Below are 22,943 nucleotides of genomic sequence, written 5' to 3'. Positions count from 1 at the left end.
TGGGGGGGCACAAAAGGGATATGCTTAATGTACTTAAAGTGAATTGGTACATTGTGAAATAGTTTTTTCCCCCTCATGGTGTATATAAGAATATTTTATTTTCCAGCAATTTATTGCACCTTATGTTCTTGCAGTCTATGCATTTTTCTGAGAGATCTGTTTTACTACGACGACACACGGTGGGCGCACATGTTTTTATGAGCAGCTTAAGAGCTGCTCCTGTTGCTGCTGCTAATTAGCCAAAGCAGGACTTCTTAAGTGTAGCTGCAGTGCAAAACACAAATCACTGTTCTATTTTTCAATATGTTCCGCTTCACAATAAAACCGAGAGATCCGTTTGATTATTTTACAGTACGTACTGTAGTTCATCCTATTTTTGATACCTGGATAATTGATTGAAGTGTTGTTTGTTTCTTGTGACTAATATTTGTGTTTGTGATTGGTCATCTCCAATAACCTTTGGTGATCACTGGCTGATTTTTACCAGAGATTTTTTTCCAGTTTTTTTTTTCTTCTGGAGGCACATACAGTATGTCCAATGAGCTATAAATTCATTGTGTTCCAAGTACAATTATTATTATTTTTTTTTTTTGGAACAAACCACTATTTTGCAGGTGTACCATGAAGTACTGATAAACTTCAAAAAGGCATTTAATTCATCAAATGCATCATGCAACTCATTTAATGAATGTGTACCTATGCATGTTTTTCCAACACTGATGTCACGGTATTTGAGAATATAATTTTAAAAGTTGTGCGTTTGGATTCGTAGTTTTCTTGGTGTTACAGTCACACATGAACTGAAGCAGCCCAATTAGTTTTGAAGGCACGTTGACTAATGTAATTGGTTGTCCTCTATCTGCAAGTGCTCTGAGGCAAAGGAAAAAAAAACTCTTAATTAGCTTGTTTTAATGCCCCTGATTGTGCAGTTCTAAAATCAAGCACCAATTTTTTTTCCTGCTCCGACATAACTGCTTTGCAAAACTTGAAGCACATCCAACCTTTCACAAATGTATGAACATTGTATGTCCCTTGTCAAATGTACATTTTTTTTTTTTTTTTGGTCATGCTCAAAGAAATCTCTTTCTGCAAATTTCAACAAATAAACTCTTCTTTCAGGCGTATACATGTGATTATTTGCGTGCTGCCAAGGTTAGTGGTAGAGCATTTGAGAGATTTCCATGGCTAAATCCAGGCACTCTGTCGCCTGGAGACACAGATCGCTGATACTGCAGTCACATTGGCCACAGCACCTTTCTTGACCACCGCATACATTACACTGTCGAGCGACATTCAGGACACTCTGCGCAGTCGTGGGCTCGCAGCAAAACAGTGAAGAGCAGAGCCACTTGTTACACCCTCTGACTGTGGCCAGTAAACAATCCAGTGGATGGCAGAACAGACAGGCCAGCAGGAGTGCAGCGCACTGGTCTCAAGAAGGACATTGGCAAGGAGGAGGTGAAAACATCATTTGAAGGAAAGCGCTCCTCAAGTCTTTTCAAAGGAGGCTGGTCTTACCATCGTCATCTGGTGGCAGGTCTTGACACTTCCTGACTGATGTGAGTAACTCCTCAGTGCTGGCGAGCAGCAATGCCGGTGGCAGGAGCTGCGGTTGCTGTGTCTCTGCAGAACTCAAGTCATTCGTGGATCCTGCTTGGACAGCTCTCTCATTGGATCGCTGCATGTTCCATTCTTGGGCTCCTGAATAGAACACAGTCAGATAATTAGTAGCTCGTCCAAACAAAAAAAGAAATAGACCTGTAGGTCATTTTTGTGATAGTTTGAATGTCTTTTGAGGCAAAAGTTGAACTTTGTTCATTAGCTTCAAGCTGTAAAATACCTGTTTGACCAGCAATACAGCTGTTCAATACACTCGGGCTCTCCACATCACTCGTTTCTTCTCCGCTTGAGTCTCCACATCCATTATCCAATGTTTCAAGACCTTCTGCCGGACTGGGTTTGGCATCCATGATCAGATGTCACGTGCTTCATTTTCTTGGGGTGAACATTAACGAAAGCTGAAGTATAGGACAAAAGCATGTCAAATTTGCACACATTTCAGAGCACGTGCATTGTTTGTACTGGATAAAAATTTCATTTCCATCAATTTTCATTTTCAATTCAAGATTTTCAAGTGTGGAGTCTCCCCCTTTTTTCCCTTCCTTTGCAAATTATTATGACCCGCTTGACTGAAAATCGATCCCTTGCATACACTGCATTGACTTCATCAGTGTTATTGAGTGAACATCATGGAAAAAAAGCAGAAAAGTTAATCTATTATTAATATCCGTTTTGGAAACATTTTTATGGAAGGCTCTGCTTCAATATGCTGACAGCTACACGAGGATGTAAGTGAACTTCATTTTGCTATTCATTAATTATACATTTTCTCAGGTGACTTGATTCACGTGATAGGTTGACATTTTAATTTTCTTCTTGGATTATACATTCACTACAGCGATCCGAAATATTTGACGAACAAGTAAAGTCCGAAAATAAGGATAAAATACATGGATACCTGCTGAATAGCGTAATAGTATATTTTTTTTCAACGTGACAAATGGTTCAACGGATTGTGTTGGAATGAAGGGACTGCATAGCGACTGCACACGCGCCCCCCGCCCCAAAAAACAACAACAATAAAAGACCAACAAATTGTTCTTACATCATTTCTGAAGCGCAGACACAAACAGCTTCAACAGTTCTCTTCTTCTCTTGTGACACGGACCCCACAATGTCCTGAAAGTAACAATGTAACGACATCAAACAACCTCCAAGTCTGGTTGAATGATCTGCGGTCTCCTTTGGGTTGAAGAGTGCACCGTGCACGCGCGTGTGCGTGCGTTTGTGCACGCGCGCCGTTTGTGTCCACTTCGCTTCCTTACAAAAAACATTTTAGCTTTGTTTAAAACAGCCCGGCCATGTGTAGACGAGGTTATAGTGCAAGTATAATAAACCTTTACTGTTTACATCAAATCGTAGCTTTCGGGTCTATCCTGGCTACGCTTGATTGAATGAAACCCATACACACATTTTACAATTCCACTTTTTTTTTAACCGGATTGAATTTAACAGTTTGGGTCAAATAATCTCATTCTCCACCCAACACTTGATTTGTTTTTTTTTTTAATGTTTTCTGACAGACTAAATTAATTGTCATTCTTTGGAGCAAATCACGTAATGTGCATGGTTTCCGAAAGGGGCGTTTAATATTTCATTTCATCGTCGCAAATGAATGAGCAGTTTAGATTTTACAGAGAAGGTGTGATTCATTTGCTTACCAAGAACCGAATTATATTTTAATTTAAAAAGAGGAGGCTCCATCTGCTGGCTGTAGAAAGACTTTGTTACATTGAAAATCCGTTACCTGCCGTTTCAGTTTTCGTGGTCCTTGAAGGTTTTTTTTTTTCATTTCGCTCTCTTTCTCATTTGATCCATTCATTCATTAACTGAGCCGCACCTATCTGTCTTAATGTGGTTTGTTTTTTATTTGAACAATGCAAGATGAAAAAGTTGTGATTGAAAAAAAATCCGCAAAAATTCATATATTGTACTAAGAAGACAATCGACGTGCATTTATATTCTAATGTTCCATGTAACTCACTGATCCACACTTCAGTCCTGTAGGGGGCGGTAGTGCATTTGCTGGTTGCCAAGTGTCATTCAACGGACGTGACGCAATCGGTGTAAGTTCCGCTGTGAACTAAGCTAATGTTGATTAGCGCGCTCGGAGTTTCGCTGTTATTCCCTGTTTGTGTTCTCTGTACGTCTTTGAACGACCTCCACGCAATACGAATACAATGGTAAGGCTTAGCCAGCGTTTATATATTTATTTCATAACCCTGAGGTTAAACTAGTTTCGGTGTGTTTCGTTGTTCGGTAGAAACATGGCCGAATTTAGAGTCCACCGCTATTTGCAAATTAATGTCGAAAGCAGGAAACGGACCAGAACGTTAACTTGTGGTCACAACTCTCTTAATTCGGCAATGATCATTGGCCAGCGTGACCGTTAACCATGATCAATATGGTTTCTAGTCTTAAACGATGAAGCACTTATTTCAGGTGGTTAGCAGAAGGCAAAGCCGCTGCCAACCAAGACTGTTTTGTGTGCAACATAGTACCCATCTAATTTTTGTCCGTTTTGCTCGCGCTATTACGAAATATATGGTCAAATTGTTTGTATTTTGTCAGGAAAGCGAAGCGTCTGATATTGACCCTGTACCAGGACCGGAAGGCAGTAGCATGGATGGGGAGAATGCCCCACTGTATTGCATTTGCAGGAAACCACACATCAATTGTTTCATGATGTAAGCGCACCACAGCTGTTTCATCCCATCACCTATTTTCTGCTGACTGGCGCTCATGAATTAAATGCTGTGTTTGCTCCTCTTAGTGGCTGCGATAACTGCAATGAGTGGTTCCATGGAAACTGCATCAATATAACAGAGAAGATGGCCAAGGCAATCAGAGAGTGGTACTGCATGAGATGCAGAGGTGATTGATCCTGATAGTGAGCCTTTCTGAGCGTACATCATGTGACTAAATAAAGTACCAGCGATTGTTCTTTCCTTCTTCCTGTGACCAGATGAAAACCCATTGCTGGAAATAAAGTACAGAAAAGAAAAGAAAAGCAGAGAAAGGGAACCAGACTCTGATAGAACTGAAAGACAGTACAGTACCCCGAGTACGCCGGACTACAGGAGTGAAAGGCGGCGAGGATCAAAAGTGAGTTTTCCCATTGTCCAGATGTAAAAATTTGCATATGATTATGGGAGAAAAATGAATACAAATGAAGAGGCCAGAATACATCATTGTTGGTTTACAACCTCATTATCCACATTGTTCCATGTTAACATCCGTCCAACTGCTTGTACTTGTTGGTTTCCCAAGAGTAGTTGACAAGTGAAGAAGCATTCTTGAAACGGTGTTCCAAAGCTTCCTAAGCTACCAGCTACTCTTACCTTGAGTGATTGTGTGTTGTCGTTGCTGCCCACAGCTCTAATTGGGTTTTGCTACATGTTGCAGGTGAAGCGTTCAGTGAGAATGTGTGGCGAATGTGAGCCGTGCAGAAGGACTGAGGACTGTGCACAGTGTGACTTCTGCAAAGACATGAAAAAGTTCGGGGGCCCAAATAAAATAAGGCAGAAGTGCAGATTTAGACAATGCGAGGTCCGAGCTAGGGTATGTTTTCTTTTTCCTAAATTAGACAATGCCAAAATGCCTTCTTTAATATGAAAGAGCCGTGCCGCCGAATTCTGTGTAAGCTTTTCAATGTAGCTTCTCTTGGAAAAAGTGAAAGCAATTGCTTCTTGTTTTATGCAGAAAATGCTACGTGTAAAAGAAGAGGAACAGTATTTACGAGAAAGAAGAGAGAACTACTACCGCAGACGAAGGCGGTACTCTGACGACTATGACAGCGAGGCAGATCTCTACCAGCAGTACAAAGCAGCAGGGCTTCACAGCAGCATGGTAGTACAACCATAGTGTGACCGGCGTGGTTTATTGAGGCTAACATTTTGTTCGCAATTTGCATGCTCAACGCTTCTTTGTTTTTTTTTTTTTCTTTCTTTCTTCTACCAGGGATGGGCAACTGACGACGATGACGATGAACCGCCTTTCAGTCCTGTCTTGCGAAAGAAAGCTGTAAAAGTGAAACACGTGAAGAGACGAGAGAAGAAGTTTGACAAGAAAGTAAGATACATTAGTTGTCTCATGATATCGCGGCAACAAGTTGACGTCTGCAAATATGTTCGTTTTAGAAAGAGTCTCGGCGGCACAAGCAGAAGCAAAAGCATAAGGACAGGAACAGACACAGTGAAAAGAGTGACGCCCGCGATCACGGTGGGCGCCATCAGTGTCTCGGGCCCAACTGCGTTCAGGCTGCAAGAGCCAACTCCAAGTACTGCTCGGAGGACTGTGGCATGAAGCTAGCTGCCAAGTAAGAACTTTCTCCTGTCCCTAAGCTGTCATGTCGCGAAAGCGACATTGACAGTTAGCATTTGTGGAGTCCGTGTGGACTCTGGCTCTCTCCCACATCTCCCACAAACTTAAGAAAAAGTAAATATTTCTCTCTCTTATCTATCAAACAAGAATTTTGCAGGTGAGCAATGCAGGTTGTGCAAGGAATTGACCAGGATGTCACAATTTTTCACTCAACCAAAAAGCAGTTTGTTGAAAAAAATAATAATGTAAAACACAGTGCCACGTTAAGTCAAACATAAATGAATTAAAAATGACACACCATCACCTACCCTTTTTTCCCTTCCTTTGCAAATTATTATGACCCGCTTGACTGAAAATCGATCCCTTGCATACACTGCATTGACTTCATCAGTGTTATTGAGTGAACATCATGGAAAAAAAGCAGAAAAGTTAATCTATTATTAATATCCGTTTTGGAAACATTTTTATGGAAGGCTCTGCTTCAATATGCTGACAGCTACACGAGGATGTAAGTGAACTTCATTTTGCTATTCATTAATTATACATTTTCTCAGGTGACTTGATTCACGTGATAGGTTGACATTTTAATTTTCTTCTTGGATTATACATTCACTACAGCGATCCGAAATATTTGACGAACAAGTAAAGTCCGAAAATAAGGATAAAATACATGGATACCTGCTGAATAGCGTAATAGTATATTTTTTTTCAACGTGACAAATGGTTCAACGGATTGTGTTGGAATGAAGGGACTGCATAGCGACTGCACACGCGCCCCCCGCCCCAAAAAACAACAACAATAAAAGACCAACAAATTGTTCTTACATCATTTCTGAAGCGCAGACACAAACAGCTTCAACAGTTCTCTTCTTCTCTTGTGACACGGACCCCACAATGTCCTGAAAGTAACAATGTAACGACATCAAACAACCTCCAAGTCTGGTTGAATGATCTGCGGTCTCCTTTGGGTTGAAGAGTGCACCGTGCACGCGCGTGTGCGTGCGTTTGTGCACGCGCGCCGTTTGTGTCCACTTCGCTTCCTTACAAAAAACATTTTAGCTTTGTTTAAAACAGCCCGGCCATGTGTAGACGAGGTTATAGTGCAAGTATAATAAACCTTTACTGTTTACATCAAATCGTAGCTTTCGGGTCTATCCTGGCTACGCTTGATTGAATGAAACCCATACACACATTTTACAATTCCACTTTTTTTTTAACCGGATTGAATTTAACAGTTTGGGTCAAATAATCTCATTCTCCACCCAACACTTGATTTGTTTTTTTTTTTAATGTTTTCTGACAGACTAAATTAATTGTCATTCTTTGGAGCAAATCACGTAATGTGCATGGTTTCCGAAAGGGGCGTTTAATATTTCATTTCATCGTCGCAAATGAATGAGCAGTTTAGATTTTACAGAGAAGGTGTGATTCATTTGCTTACCAAGAACCGAATTATATTTTAATTTAAAAAGAGGAGGCTCCATCTGCTGGCTGTAGAAAGACTTTGTTACATTGAAAATCCGTTACCTGCCGTTTCAGTTTTCGTGGTCCTTGAAGGTTTTTTTTTTTCATTTCGCTCTCTTTCTCATTTGATCCATTCATTCATTAACTGAGCCGCACCTATCTGTCTTAATGTGGTTTGTTTTTTATTTGAACAATGCAAGATGAAAAAGTTGTGATTGAAAAAAAATCCGCAAAAATTCATATATTGTACTAAGAAGACAATCGACGTGCATTTATATTCTAATGTTCCATGTAACTCACTGATCCACACTTCAGTCCTGTAGGGGGCGGTAGTGCATTTGCTGGTTGCCAAGTGTCATTCAACGGACGTGACGCAATCGGTGTAAGTTCCGCTGTGAACTAAGCTAATGTTGATTAGCGCGCTCGGAGTTTCGCTGTTATTCCCTGTTTGTGTTCTCTGTACGTCTTTGAACGACCTCCACGCAATACGAATACAATGGTAAGGCTTAGCCAGCGTTTATATATTTATTTCATAACCCTGAGGTTAAACTAGTTTCGGTGTGTTTCGTTGTTCGGTAGAAACATGGCCGAATTTAGAGTCCACCGCTATTTGCAAATTAATGTCGAAAGCAGGAAACGGACCAGAACGTTAACTTGTGGTCACAACTCTCTTAATTCGGCAATGATCATTGGCCAGCGTGACCGTTAACCATGATCAATATGGTTTCTAGTCTTAAACGATGAAGCACTTATTTCAGGTGGTTAGCAGAAGGCAAAGCCGCTGCCAACCAAGACTGTTTTGTGTGCAACATAGTACCCATCTAATTTTTGTCCGTTTTGCTCGCGCTATTACGAAATATATGGTCAAATTGTTTGTATTTTGTCAGGAAAGCGAAGCGTCTGATATTGACCCTGTACCAGGACCGGAAGGCAGTAGCATGGATGGGGAGAATGCCCCACTGTATTGCATTTGCAGGAAACCACACATCAATTGTTTCATGATGTAAGCGCACCACAGCTGTTTCATCCCATCACCTATTTTCTGCTGACTGGCGCTCATGAATTAAATGCTGTGTTTGCTCCTCTTAGTGGCTGCGATAACTGCAATGAGTGGTTCCATGGAAACTGCATCAATATAACAGAGAAGATGGCCAAGGCAATCAGAGAGTGGTACTGCATGAGATGCAGAGGTGATTGATCCTGATAGTGAGCCTTTCTGAGCGTACATCATGTGACTAAATAAAGTACCAGCGATTGTTCTTTCCTTCTTCCTGTGACCAGATGAAAACCCATTGCTGGAAATAAAGTACAGAAAAGAAAAGAAAAGCAGAGAAAGGGAACCAGACTCTGATAGAACTGAAAGACAGTACAGTACCCCGAGTACGCCGGACTACAGGAGTGAAAGGCGGCGAGGATCAAAAGTGAGTTTTCCCATTGTCCAGATGTAAAAATTTGCATATGATTATGGGAGAAAAATGAATACAAATGAAGAGGCCAGAATACATCATTGTTGGTTTACAACCTCATTATCCACATTGTTCCATGTTAACATCCGTCCAACTGCTTGTACTTGTTGGTTTCCCAAGAGTAGTTGACAAGTGAAGAAGCATTCTTGAAACGGTGTTCCAAAGCTTCCTAAGCTACCAGCTACTCTTACCTTGAGTGATTGTGTGTTGTCGTTGCTGCCCACAGCTCTAATTGGGTTTTGCTACATGTTGCAGGTGAAGCGTTCAGTGAGAATGTGTGGCGAATGTGAGCCGTGCAGAAGGACTGAGGACTGTGCACAGTGTGACTTCTGCAAAGACATGAAAAAGTTCGGGGGCCCCAATAAAATAAGGCAGAAGTGCAGATTTAGACAATGCGAGGTCCGAGCTAGGGTATGTTTTCTTTTTCCTAAATTAGACAATGCCAAAATGCCTTCTTTAATATGAAAGAGCCGTGCCGCCGAATTCTGTGTAAGCTTTTCAATGTAGCTTCTCTTGGAAAAAGTGAAAGCAATTGCTTCTTGTTTTATGCAGAAAATGCTACGTGTAAAAGAAGAGGAACAGTATTTACGAGAAAGAAGAGAGAACTACTACCGCAGACGAAGGCGGTACTCTGACGACTATGACAGCGAGGCAGATCTCTACCAGCAGTACAAAGCAGCAGGGCTTCACAGCAGCATGGTAGTACAACCATAGTGTGACCGGCGTGGTTTATTGAGGCTAACATTTTGTTCGCAATTTGCATGCTCAACGCTTCTTTGTTTTTTTTTTTTTCTTTCTTTCTTCTACCAGGGATGGGCAACTGACGACGATGACGATGAACCGCCTTTCAGTCCTGTCTTGCGAAAGAAAGCTGTAAAAGTGAAACACGTGAAGAGACGAGAGAAGAAGTTTGACAAGAAAGTAAGATACATTAGTTGTCTCATGATATCGCGGCAACAAGTTGACGTCTGCAAATATGTTCGTTTTAGAAAGAGTCTCGGCGGCACAAGCAGAAGCAAAAGCATAAGGACAGGAACAGACACAGTGAAAAGAGTGACGCCCGCGATCACGGTGGGCGCCATCAGTGTCTCGGGCCCAACTGCGTTCAGGCTGCAAGAGCCAACTCCAAGTACTGCTCGGAGGACTGTGGCATGAAGCTAGCTGCCAAGTAAGAACTTTCTCCTGTCCCTAAGCTGTCATGTCGCGAAAGCGACATTGACAGTTAGCATTTGTGGAGTCCGTGTGGACTCTGGCTCTCTCCCACATCTCCCACAAACTTAAGAAAAAGTAAATATTTCTCTCTCTTATCTATCAAACAAGAATTTTGCAGGTGAGCAATGCAGGTTGTGCAAGGAATTGACCAGGATGTCACAATTTTTCACTCAACCAAAAAGCAGTTTGTTGAAAAAAATAATAATGTAAAACACAGTGCCACGTTAAGTCAAACATAAATGAATTAAAAATGACACACCATCACCTACCGGTAAAACAAACACACATATGACTCGGATTAATGTCCTTATAACGTAATTAAATAAATGATGCCATGCAGTGGATTCTGGGAACCAAAAAGGAAAGTTTTTTTCATGTATTTCTTTTAACAGAAAATTTACTATTGACCTCCACTGCAGGAAAGGGACTAGAACGGGGCACATATAGGGAAAATCCGCATATAATTAACACCCATTGAAATGCTTTTTGGGGGGTGCATTTCATTAATTAATTGTGCATCATAAAAATTAATCAGCCGATTAATCAGTTTTTTTTTCTGGCGCAAATCTGCATCGGTTTCTAAAAATCCACAGTGGTTGGGCTAATATTAAGCCCTGTAATTGTATGAATGTTCATGTGCCCTGCAATTGGCTGACGACCAGTCCAAGGTGTACTGAGCTTCTGGCCCAAAGTCATCTGGGATCAGTTCCAGCTCACAAGTGACTAGACTGTGGACAAGCGCTATTGAAAATGGATGGATGATATTTGAATGTGCAAGGCTGCATTTTCATTTGAAATTGTGAAGCCTTAACATGCTTTGTCAAGATTCAAGATTCTGCTTAGTTACAGTGCAAATGACACACACATTGTACACAATAGTCTGTGTTTGAGGTAGCCGCTATTCCCTTCTCATTTTGTTGTCTTAATGTGTGTGCACGTCTCTCCACAGTCGAATCTATGAGATACTCCCTCAGCGGATCCAGCAGTGGCAGCAGAGTCCCTGCATTGCCGAGGAGCACGGTAAGAAGCAATTGGAGCGCATTCGCAAGGACCAGCAAAACGCGCGCTTGCGCCTCACCGAAATGGAGCGCCGCTTCCACGAACTGGAGGGCATCATCTCCAAGGCCAAGCAGCAGGCAGTGCAGCAGGATGAGGAGGTTAACTTGCTTTTTTTCATGTAGTCTTTACTGGTTGTGTTGTCACGAAGCTTGTTCTTCCCCTTCACGGTCTGCAATCACGTTGCATCATTTCAGGTGAATGAAGGGGAGGGAGATGACACAGACCTTCAGATTTTTTGTGTGTCCTGCAGCCATCCTATCAATCCAAAAGTTGCACTAAGACATATGGAGAGGTGCTATGCAAAGGTGAGCCCTTCTTACATTTCAGCCATCGCTTCACAACTTTAATTTTAAAAGGTAAACAACGGCAGCACGGTGGACATTTGGTTTGCATGTCCGCCTCACACAGTTCACGGTTGTGGATTTGAATCCGTGCGCTGGTCTTCCTGTGTTTTTTGCACACGTTCCTCCCATGTTCCAAAAAATACGCACGTTGGGTTCGCTAAAGTTCCTAAATCAGTGGTTCACCACGTTTCATACGCGCAATTCCCAGAATCCTTTGTTTTTGGAAAAATAAAATGTCTGGGTTTATTTCTAATTCTAAACATAGGTACATATGACATCCGAAGAGAGTCATTCCTCTACATTTGCCATCGTCATGATAACCCCAGCCAGTCTAGCCCAACAAATAATTGTAGCCAGCTTAAGCACCAGTTTCAAGCACCAGTGTTAGAGCCAATTTCGGTGGTGAAATAAGAAGGGGCTGGTGCTAACCTGGGCACTAGCCTGAAACTAGCACTAGCACAAGCACAAGCGCGGTGGAAAAGGGCCAAGAGAGTTTAAGAATGCTCATCTTCACCTTGGCAAGCGCAATGCTTGGATCATTTTCACAACAAAGTCTGTTCCTGTTTTTTTGTTTTTTATGTCCACCATCCTCGAAAAGGATTGCTCACAAAGATAGATATGTTGTAACAAACAGTGTAAGTAAGCTTTCTACGTTTTGGTCTTGTAGAAAGGCTGAGAGCATTGTTGTTCGGGAGAGTTGTTACAATGAGTATAAGTGGTATCGAAAGCAGATGGATTCTTAAAAGAACTATCTCGTTATCTTGACAGTATGAGAGTCAGACCTCCTTTGGTTCCATGTATCCTACAAGAATTGAAGGGTAAGAGAGAAAAAAAAAGAACATTGAAAAAACAGCTTTTCTCTCATTTCAGTTGCTTGACAATTTTTTGCTGTTGGTTTTTTGTCCTCGTAGAGCGACCAGACTCTTCTGTGATGTGTACAATCCCCAAAGCAAAACTTACTGCAAGAGGCTTCAGGTTTTGTGCCCAGAACATTCAAGGGATCCCAAGGTTGGCGCAAGATTTCTGTCATATACGATGCATGCTGCTTTTTGGGGCATTTGTTTTCTTCCCCCTCTGCATTTCATTCCTGATGTGTCCAGGTTCCTGTGGATGAGGTGTGCGGGTGTCCTATGGTGAAAAATGTCTTTGAGTTGACTGGAGAATATTGCAGGGTCTCAAAACGGAAATGTAACAAACATTATAACTGGGAGAAGCTCAGGAGAGCTGAAGTGGACCTGGAGCGAGTCAGAGTGGTGCGCATTATTTATTGCTTTGCATGGTTTAAAGGAAGGCGGCCTCCATTATTCAGACAACACAAGTCATGTAACTTGTTTTGTTTTTTTCTGCACCCACAGTGGTACAAGTTGGACGAGCTCTTTGAACAAGAGCGCAATGTTAGGACCGCAATGACCAACAGGGCTGGGCTGCTCGCGTTGATGTTGCACCAAACCATTCAGCATGATCCTCTGACCACAGATCTTCGTAGTAACAAGGATAGATAGTGGACATGGTCTGCTTCTGCTGACTGGTCATTGTTGACTAGTTTGAAATATCTGTTTAATTTGTTGTATAGTGATTAAATTAAAGTGGCAAATTGATATATATTTTCCCGAGTCGATAAGTGCTGTTTTTGTTACGAACCCCCTAAATAAAGCTGTTGTTCATTTGATTCTGTGTTTTGGCTCATTGTCCTGTTCCAACGCCCATCCTCTTTTGACCTTCAACTGTTGGTCAGATTGCCTCAAGTTGTTCTGCAAAATCAATATCGACATAAATAGATCTGAATATACATAGCAAAAAACGCTTCTCACCTCATATGTCTTGCGATTGGAAGCAGTGATTCTACAGAAGTGAAGTTCAGAGTTTGAAGCGTGCACTAAAGCTCCCAATGTCAAACATGCATCACTACTATTTAGCCAGTCCAACGGCCGACATGATTGACACAATCTCATAAAGTGACTGTAACGGGTGTGGCTGTGACATCTGTCACCCGGTACCTGCGCCGCCACCTTTTGTGTTTTATGTTTTGTTTGTTTGTTTTGTGTTGTATTTGCTTTTTCTTTGCATTGTTGCGAGAAACTGGTCTGTAATGACTTACCTGCGGAAATAAGAGTTAAATAAAATAGAAAATACATAGGTCAAAATACAAAGTTAATGTGCTCCATCAATCGTTTGGGCCCTGGATATAACAGGGAGCCAAATCAAACCAAAATATATACTGTTCGTCAAATGATAATTCCATACACATTGTCAAATAACTACAGCAGCGTGACTAATCATTTTAATAAGAGAAGTCAAAACTTTAGAATTCGATCAACCAATCGAACCACGAAGGCAGCACAGCTGACTGAGTTCCCATGACGAAGAGTATGTAAATACAGTGTGAGGGTTCACCTCACTGCGCTTTCTTCAATTACAGTACTCCGTTTCTGAACAAATACATTGGATTAAGTTCTCATAATGTAGTTACGCACTTCCCCTGGCAGTTTTATAACACGATATATATTTCCGATTAAATGTATAGTACCACTTATGTATCTAGGTAAATTCCAGCGGTTCTTTCTGGCAGCGGATTGTGATCTTTGGTCGACTATTTGGTGCTACCGCAGCTTCCGTCGTTGTCATCTGTGTACTAGCTAGGTAGCGAGGTTAGCACCCGACAGTAGGGACCAGTGGAATCGTGGTGTTGTACTGTCAGTTAGGTAGAGCATATTATCCTTAAGGTTCGTGATTCTGCCGAGCCATCGAACCGAGTAACGCGCATTGTTCGGTCGCACACAAAGTCTATGAGTGCTATTGAGAATTGTGGTATTTCTTCACTGCGACCGTGAAGTTAGCTTTAGCTTTTTGGTGCTAGCGTTAGCATGCTGTGTCTTCTGCGTTTCAAATACCGGCTTACCTGGCGCCAGTTGGTTTCGGAAATTGTATTCGATTTGTCCAGAGGCATGTCCGATTGAAGCGATTAACAGCGGCTATGTCCGAGTCTAGACCTTCAATTGGAGGACCTTCATTTCAATCGACTTTATTTTTTGTGACAGTAGCGTGTTTCATGGCAAATTTGCCGCCCATCTTTTTTCATTTCGCAACACAAAGAGCAAATCCTGAGAGTGTATTTAAGATAACCACTAATATTGTGATGCTTTCACGTCAATCTATTGCTATTTAAGAATTCAATCATGCGTGAACCGATCCCATTGTATGAAATTAGATTTGATCGGTCATAGACTTAATGTACATGTGCTTAATTGCTGATTACTTATGACCTTTTTTTTGTAACCTCCTGACCAGCTCTAGGGTCCACAGGCAAGGGACTGGATCAAGATGAAAAATGGGTGTGAAGAAAACACTGCTCACCTGTTATAGACAAACTCAGTTGTCTCTTTAAAACAGCCCTGACCGTTTTAGGTTGAAGCTCTTGCGCCAATGGATGGGAAAGGGTTGCAGCCTCCTGGGAACGAGCCTGTGGACGGAGATGTAGGCCAAAGCGCAGAGAAGACGAGCGAAGTAGGGGAAGCACATAAACCTGATACATCAGTAAGCTCCATGCCAGATCAAGTAGGGGGAGCACATGGAGAGGAGAATGAGACACAGGAAGTAAAGCCCCCTGTTGGGTGTCCTCCCACTGACTGGTTGGAGCCGCTGGAAGATGATGAGCAAGGCGAAGACGATGAAGAAAGCTTAGCAGGAGAAAGTGAAAGGAGTCATGCTATAAGAGGCAGTGAGAGTGCAAATAAAACACTCAGTAGGTAAGTTCACCTATAAATGTTTTGGATCTCATTCCATTATATTATGCAGTGATGCTGTACCTAGGTTTTCAAATTTACCGGTAATATAATTATGAGAATGCAAATAATTCAGAATGTTGACAAAATTAGATGTAGATATACTGAAATGAATCTTTAAAACATTTTAACCAAAAGCCAAATGAGATGTGTTCTCATCAATAGCAAATCGTGTACTAAACTTGTCCATATCCAATACCTGACTTATCACGCTGCACTTTATTGCAGTCTTTTATTTGATACAGGTTTTGAATTTTTATTTTTTTTTCTAAGGGTTGTCATTTTATTTAACGAAGTCGAATATACTTTGGCATGACCCCCTCGCTTGTTTTCTTTACTTTAGAATTGTCCGAACTCGACGTAAGCGCACACATCCCGATGAGGGGTGGTTTGACTTCCCGGAACTTGGAGAGGGTTGGAAACGCAAAGAGGTTATTCGACAATCTGGTTCTAGTATTGGACAAATGGATGTCTATTACCTCAGGTAACAACTTTTTCACCACTTCAAAAAAATGCTATTGCACACTTGCCTTCTGAGGGTCAAATACATTTAATTTGAAGCCTAACAGCAGGTCTGCATTTTCTTTCCCGTTGCAAAATTACATAGCAGTGTCAAATCAAGCAGTATAAGCCATTTTTGAAGCAAAGACCTAAAGCTAAATTGAAAATTTCTCCATTGTGAGACAAATAAAGCTTTTCTTGTATTATCTAATCTTAAATGGGATTTACTCGTATCGATTAAAAAAAAAAAATCTTGACTGAAATTAAAACTGTGAGCGGTGCCACTCATGGTGAGGAATAAACCACTCAAATTTGACTGAATGTAACTTGGGTAAGTAAATTGTTTGTTCTGATATTCAGATGTTTCAGGGTTAGTACTGGAATAGCCAAAAGCAGGTTGGAGGTGGCCAAAAGCTACATTGACTTTTCCCATTCACAGTCCTGAAGGTTATCGGGTGAGAAGCAGAGTAGAGCTGATGACGTTGCTTCTGGGAGTCCAAGACATATCAAATTTTGACTACAAGGCAGGGAAGTTCCATAATGGCGAAATAAAACAAACTCGAGGCAGACGGAAGGTATTGTCCCTATATAATATTCAATATATATAATATTCGTCTTTTAATGTAGTTTTTTTTTGCCTTACTTTTTGCTTTCTGAACCACCAGAGGAAGACGCGGGAGCGGTCCTCCTCAGAGTCCAGCTGGGTGGACAAAGGAGAGAGCGCAGAGAGTCCGGAGTTTCACCCCAAGCGCCCGTCCAATAATTGGGCCAAATCTTTCCTCTCCAATGACACAATTTCCCAAATTGCTAGCAAAGAACCTGTTGTACCTAGTATTAAAATTAAATTACATCTGCCCTCAATATCCAAACCACACCTCTCCATCAAGGGACAACCTGGGCCAGACGATAAAACATTGTGAGTTCAGTGCTTGGCATGAAATTCCAACCATTTCTCCTCAACGCTAGCTAACAACGTGTTGACATTAAGCTAGTGCTCCCGCCACCGCTGCTACCGCGTCTACATTCACGAACCACATCAATCCAGAAGAACTCAGCGTTGTTCGATTTCTCAACAGATTGTGTTCCAAATGTGGTATGTCGTTCATTGGCACGTGGTACGACAGACAAAGAAAGAGACCCTCTTGTCCTTCGTGTTGGGGTAGGGCAGCGAATGTGTGTTTTAAGAGTCATTCAGAAGAATGAGAAAAGAGTGTAAATATATCTTGAAATAATTGCTGCGAGGCTTCCCATTCTCAAGCGCTGACTCACCCTCCACTCTTCTGTTTCAACTCCCCAGCCTCAAAGACAATCGAGCATCCGATGATTCGGTTGCGGAAGGTAATGTCGTATTTTCAACACGCTGTTTGCATGCTGTGCGTCAAGATATCGAGTGTCTGTTGCTTTCGGCTGGCTCTGTACTCACCGACTATAAATACCGTCATTTGTCACACTTTCTTGAATAATCATCTTAGCAAACTCATCATTATAGAAGTAGTTAATAAATGAAAAGAATGTGTTCAGTATAATGGCTACATCCAAACAAAACGGTGGAAATACATCCGAATGTTCTGCCTCTCACAACAAAATGTGACATTGGTGAGAGTATACAGAGTAACAAAAGAGTAGCGGCATAACAAATGTCTTTTCTCACGGGTTGTTTGCACCAACTTTAGTGGATTCCCTGTGGGCAGTGTGTGGGATGTCACATGACTGTCAACTGCGGCCAGTGTGCCAACTGCAAGAGTCCAGAGAACCGAAAACGCATCTGCAGAATGCGCAAATGCCTCTGTCCAATTCGCAAAGTAAGACAATGGGGGCACAGCAGTTCTTTGATATGATTGTTAAGAAGTCCCAATGATCCAAATGATCTTTCCCTCCGATAGAGTTCGGAAACCGAAAGTGTCCTTCCAAACATGCCAGAAAACGATGTTCCCGAATTACTGGACGACAGCGCGAGTTTGCAGGTGATAGTTTTGTCTTTGTGGACTGCATGCTGTGGAGAAGTATTTGGACAAGGAAGTAGGTCATGTGAAAACTCGAAGGAACTTTACACTGAGATGAGTGCAGGTTACTGGGTCGGAGAAATCCTCCATGCTAACAGAATTTGTGATACATTAAAAGCTTTTTTTTTTGTTTGTTTTTGTAGTTCAACCTTACTTTATAAAGTTTACCTACATGCCATTCTTGTAAATATGTTCTCATGCATTGTCGGAGAAATCCTCCATGCTAACAGAATTTGTGATACATTAAAAGCTTTTTTTTGTTTGTTTTTGTAGTTCAACCGTACTTTATAAAGTTTACCTGCATGCCATTCTTGTAAATATGTTCTCATGCATCTGGTGTATCTGTTTTGCAGGAGGAACCGATGGACTCACAGGTGCTATTTCCAGTTGTGTAAAATAAATTACATGGGGGACGGGGGGGATGACCCACGTATTTATTCGTTCTTTTTATGTTGTTAATCCTGTAGCTGCCGGAGCTAAAAAGCAGTGAAAACGAGAACTTTTCTTCCAACATGGACTTTGACGACGATGATGACTACTCAACAGACGACGATGATGATGTGAGTCCGTTAGGTTTTGCTTTCCTAAATGTTGCTTGTCAAAGCAATAATGAAGAATTTCCTCCATTATTCGGACTAACGTTGAATGACGGGAAGCCTCTCTGTTCTCAAGAGCACTTTGAAACAGTCATTTATGCCTTCGTCACATCCCAGCTGGATGACCGTAACGCACTTGACTTTGGAGTCAGCCAATCCTCCATGAAGTGTCTCCAGTTGGTCCAAAATGCCGCTGCTCACGTCTTGAGTGGGAGCACATCAGTCCTACTCTGGCATCCCTTGCCTGGCTGCCTCTACGTTTTAGAGTTCTCTCGAATAACTTGATGTTTTCAAATCATTAAATGGCCTGGCCTCACCTTACCTCTCTGAGCTCCTCTGCCCCCTACGCACCTGCCCGTAGGGAAAGTGAGGAAAAAAGGGAAAATCTCTGGTTATTCAGAACTCATGTCATTGACGTTTCTAACGTTAAGCAGACAAATGCTGCCCGGACGAGCTCTTGCGTTTCTTGCAGTACACTCCAGTTTGCCTCAATCGAAACGTGTACGTGTGTCCATATTTTCAGTGGCATAGGAAGCGGAAACGACGCGCCTGCGGCGAATGCAACGCGTGTCTCTGCAGGAAGGACTGCGGCACGTGCGATTTTTGCGTTGACAAACCCAAGTTTGGCGGCAGCAACAAAAAGAGGCAGAAGTGTCGCCTGCGACAGTGTCAGAGACAGGCAATGGTACAGCGCTGCCAGTCGTCCTGCCGCCTGCTTCCTGTGAGGATGTACTGCTCCGATTTGACAAAATTGGATCGGTTTATTTCCACAGAGGCACTTGCTCCCCTTCCAGATGTCTCAAGGTGCTTATAGGTCGGATGATCCATCACTGCCGGGCAGGCCGCGGCCTCACTACACATACAGTCGAAAGACAAATTTAAAGAGGAGTAAATTGCCACCGGGCTGCTGGGACTTCAGTGATGAAGACGACGACTTCCAAGACGTTAGTTTTTTTTTTTTTTTTTTTTTTTTTAATCACCACTTCTTAAATACAGATTTTAAATATTGAAATGGAAATTCCCTTTCTCGGTAAAAGTTTAGACAATGTATACGTTCTCCTTTTAGATTGGCTGGAGCTCCGAACCTTCAAGCAGTAACACAAACGACATTAACTTGATGGACAAGTCAAAACAGGTTTGACAGATTTTTTTTTTTTTTTTAAACATGCTTTTGACACCGCAGGAAAATTTCATAATAAGACATAATCTTTTGTTTCTCTAGTTAAATCGTTCAATTTTGGAAGATCAAGAAATGGCAAAAAGAGGCGGTCACCAAAGCAACAATAAAGTCTCTCGAGTAAGTTCTCGCTCATTCTCAAAAGGTGATGGTCATATCAGTGCTTGTCCGTTATTATCTTTTTATGAGCCTTGTTAGTGGACAGATTTTGTCATCGATTCAGAAAGTTCATGGGATCCCTCCCCACACACACACACCCGTGCGCGAAAAGTCATTTCTAAGCTTGAAAGGACACCTTATATTTTAAACATGAAAAGGTTTTGATTATTTTATGCGTTTTTTTTTGGGGGGTGGGTTTTTTTTTTTTTTTAAACATGTTTTTGACACCCCAGGAAAATCTCATAATAAGACATAATACTTTGTTTCCCTAGTTAAATCGTTCAATTTTGGAAGATCAAGAAATGGCAAAAAGAGGCGGTCACCAAAGCAACAATAAAGTCTCTCGAGTAAGTTCTCTCTCATTCTCAAAAGGTGATGGTCAAATCAGTGCTTGTCCATTATCCCAGAAAATGGAGCTGCAGTGAAAAACTTTTGTGTTGTTTTGACGTTTTACTTTCCTTGTGTGAGCTAGCATTTACCTCCATCTGTCTCCCCCCACGACCGAGCGGATGTCTCATCAAGGATATGATATGGCAGATGCCCGTTAACAGCCGTTCTCAAAAATGTTCAGCCCCTGTTGCACATTCAGTATTTGAAAAGGTTCCAAACCTTGGGCCATATTCTCTTGTTGTGACTTAGATGAAGATCAGAACAGATTTTATGGACAATTTATGCATAAATCCAGGTCATTCCAAAGGGTTCACCTCCTTTTACTCGCAACAGTACTTGTCATTTATTTTTGCAGGAGCAGCAAAATGAAAGGAATGAAGTGGAGTCTCAGCTTGAGACAGATTGTCCGAGGCCTGTTGAAGAGGAGGATCACGAGTTGCCAATGGTCAGTGTTGAATAAAAAGGACCGCCGCTTTGTTCCCGCTTGATTTTGACCTCCTTTCATCACCTTCTCAGATCACACAGATCTTCAGTTTGGCCGCCAATCCCGTCGAAGCAGCGGAGGACAGCGATAACCAGCTGGTGAATCTGCTCACTTCTTTGCGCTGCACCTCGCTGCCGATCCTCTGGTATGCCGTCATGGCCAAGGGCCCGCAGATTCAGCTTGTCCAGTGTTCAAAGCAGTCCAATATGTCGGACACCATTGTGCTGATCGACCCAGGCTGCTTCTATCAGGTGACCGTGCAGAAGCAGCCGCTCTTACCCACCCACTCGCTGTATCGTAAATTCCCACAAAAGTTGACGTCTTCGACCGAAGTGGTCAGTCTGCTTTTGGGCCTGGAGAAATATGCCCTGTGCCAGGGGCTCCCCCCTAAGGAGCCCTTATCCAGCCATGCCCCCATTACATTGGAGCGGGCCTCGACGTGCGAGTTTCTGGTGAAGAAAAACGTTGACGTCTGCTTTTACTGTAAGTTGCTTTGCAATTGAGGACGCTGAACTCGGAGTGGGACCAAGGCGGAAGAGGGCGCTGTTCTATCGCGTATTTCTTGGCAGTACATTGACACTTTCCAGGTTGACCTCTGAACTGGAATAGTTCCATTGAAGCATCACCAAAGGCATTCCAAGGACATCGGGCGCATGTCTTTCCGTAATTGTTTTTCCGTTTGTCTCCATTAAAGGCTGAGTGGTGTCGCCGAAAGCTCTTTGACTGATCGTCTCGCTCGCGGTGTGCTTGCTCTACTTTTCCTTGGATCAGTACGTAGGCGCCGTGCTTCACATCTTCTCCGTCAGGCTTTCTGTCCTTGGCCAAATTGAAGTCCCATGACCACTCCCACTTTTATCACATTTGTCGTGCCACCACAGCCTGCAAAATGGTTTCGTAATCAGTCGGTCCAGTGATGTGAAATGGCGACGTTTGACAAATTACTCCTTGTAAATCTTTTTTTTTTTCTTGACTTAGCACCTTAGCTAAAGGGGTGATGTGGGTTTTCTACATTTGCCAATTTCATTTCTCCAGTATTTAATACAGCTACTCGTCATGGGCAATTTTTCTGGCAAGAATGTTTCCATGAAAATTGCATGATCTCCGCGTTTTAGTTGTGAAGATGATGCTGATCCAAATCTTGAGGTACCTTAGCCAGATCTCTCATTTAAACAAAAGTCACATCTGGATTGGCTCTAGATTACACAGATGTCAGGAATTTGAATTTCACAAGAGAAGTCATAATCAACCTTTGAACTGCTTTGATTCAGAATGAATGTGAGAACTTCGTGGAACGTGAGTTGTGTTCAGCGAAGCTGCTCCAAACGGTTTCGTCACTGATTTCTTGGGTGCTGAGCTCTTTGAGTGGTCTTGTCAGCTATTATCTCCTCACCAATTACAAAAAGGAAAAATGGCACCAAGAGTTGCGTTGCTGGTTCATCAAATGTTGCTATGCAAAATGTGAAAATATCTTAGCTTAGTGCAATAAAATGATCATTCTCTTGTCAGTTTCATACGGTGTTTGCTCTAAAGCCATATTGTGGAAATAACTGAATAAACTTCGGTCTGGCTCTTGCGTGAACTTATTAATTGAACTTGTTGGTTGCTTTATCTCAGACGAGCTTTTGTTCATGTGACACTCTGAAAAAGGCATAAGACTTCCACCGAAACATGTTCGGTAAATAACAAAAAAAAACCATTAAGGAACCAAGTTCAAATATTGTCGGAATACTTTCTTGATGAACTAATTTTAACTGGGTGGCGCGGTGGCTGTGGGTTCGATTACAGGCTCCGGCCTTCCTGTGTGGCGTTCCCATGTTCTCCTCAGGCCTGCGTGGGTTTTCTCTGGGTACTCCAATTTCCTCCCACATTCCAAAAACATACACGGCATGTTAAGTGTCATTCAAAAGTGATTTTTTTGGGGGGGGGGTTCTTTCCAGGGGCAATGTTTTGACCGCACTATTGTCATTTCATTGGAAAGGTGTACCTAATATCGTGGCCCTTGAGTAGACACATTGTACAATTTTTTTCTGGCAGATTATTCCTTCTGTTAATCCTTTTGATCCGTGATCCAAAATCCAGAATGGCAAAAATCCTCCAGCGGCTAAATTGAAATAAAACTGAGCTCCATATTTTTATTCCTGCAAGGCCCTTAAAAACATTACGTGTGTCTCGCGGCAGTGATAGAATCCATTTTTTCAGGTCACGCCACACACTTGTTGCTAGGCAGGCTTGAGGAGCTCACTGCCCAATTGTTCAGTGTGGAATATAGGCCGTTTAGATGGGAAGCTGTGTGCTGATGGTGCCATGCCACTGGAGGGAGAATCATCAGAAACCGAAATGAACCTACGATTCATTTATTTGCT

At 42.1% G+C, this 22,943-nt stretch overlaps 3 protein-coding genes across 6 annotated transcripts in view; all 3 read left to right on the top strand.

Moving 5' to 3' along the window:
- Positions 1 to 804, top strand: part of LOC109521480 (transcription factor E3-like) — a 25,210-nt gene extending 24,406 nt beyond the window's left edge. The window contains exon 15 of the mRNA XM_019879310.1: positions 790 to 804. Coding sequence (XP_019734869.1) covers positions 790 to 804 — 15 coding nt within the window. The remainder of the gene's footprint in view (positions 1 to 789) is intronic.
- Positions 805 to 3,665: 2,861 nt separating this feature from the next.
- On the top strand, positions 3,666 to 13,157 carry LOC109521479 (CXXC-type zinc finger protein 1-like). Its single transcript, XM_019879309.1, has 23 exons — positions 3,666 to 3,803; positions 4,192 to 4,307; positions 4,394 to 4,494; positions 4,586 to 4,725; positions 5,026 to 5,181; positions 5,323 to 5,469; positions 5,581 to 5,691; positions 5,760 to 5,938; positions 7,723 to 7,726; positions 7,826 to 7,906; positions 8,295 to 8,410; positions 8,497 to 8,597; positions 8,689 to 8,828; positions 9,129 to 9,284; positions 9,426 to 9,572; positions 9,684 to 9,794; positions 9,863 to 10,041; positions 11,035 to 11,242; positions 11,339 to 11,449; positions 12,257 to 12,306; positions 12,400 to 12,496; positions 12,589 to 12,741; positions 12,844 to 13,157. The coding sequence occupies exons 1-23, from the start codon at positions 3,801 to 3,803 to the stop codon at positions 12,988 to 12,990; spliced, it is 2,754 nt and encodes a 917-aa protein (XP_019734868.1). The 5' UTR covers positions 3,666 to 3,800; the 3' UTR covers positions 12,991 to 13,157.
- Positions 13,158 to 13,890: 733 nt separating this feature from the next.
- mbd1b (methyl-CpG binding domain protein 1b) lies at positions 13,891 to 22,152 on the top strand. 4 transcript variants are annotated; one of them, XM_019879526.1, is made up of 17 exons: positions 13,891 to 14,211; positions 14,777 to 15,234; positions 15,614 to 15,754; positions 16,211 to 16,346; positions 16,437 to 16,687; positions 16,848 to 16,930; positions 17,069 to 17,109; positions 17,445 to 17,573; positions 17,655 to 17,728; positions 18,121 to 18,148; positions 18,242 to 18,334; positions 18,894 to 19,055; positions 19,144 to 19,314; positions 19,437 to 19,505; positions 19,593 to 19,667; positions 20,452 to 20,541; positions 20,613 to 22,152. In XM_019879526.1, exons 2-17 carry the CDS (start codon positions 14,912 to 14,914, stop codon positions 21,081 to 21,083), a joined length of 2,337 nt encoding a protein of 778 aa, XP_019735085.1. In that variant the 5' UTR covers positions 13,891 to 14,211; positions 14,777 to 14,911; the 3' UTR covers positions 21,084 to 22,152. The 4 variants fall into 4 exon arrangements, with proteins under 4 accessions (XP_019735085.1, XP_019735084.1, XP_019735083.1 ...); XM_019879525.1 differs by having other exon boundaries at positions 13,892 to 14,211; positions 14,783 to 15,234; positions 17,655 to 17,735; positions 18,128 to 18,148; XM_019879524.1 differs by having other exon boundaries at positions 13,892 to 14,211; positions 17,655 to 17,735; positions 18,128 to 18,148.
- Positions 22,153 to 22,943: the final 791 nt, after the last annotated feature.

The sequence above is a fragment of the Hippocampus comes genome, unplaced genomic scaffold, assembly GCF_001891065.2.
Source record: "Hippocampus comes isolate QL1 unplaced genomic scaffold, H_comes_QL1_v1.1 scaffold44, whole genome shotgun sequence".
In the NCBI taxonomy this organism is placed as follows: Eukaryota; Metazoa; Chordata; class Actinopteri; order Syngnathiformes; family Syngnathidae; genus Hippocampus; species Hippocampus comes.
This window is presented reverse-complemented; position numbering and strand designations above follow the sequence as displayed.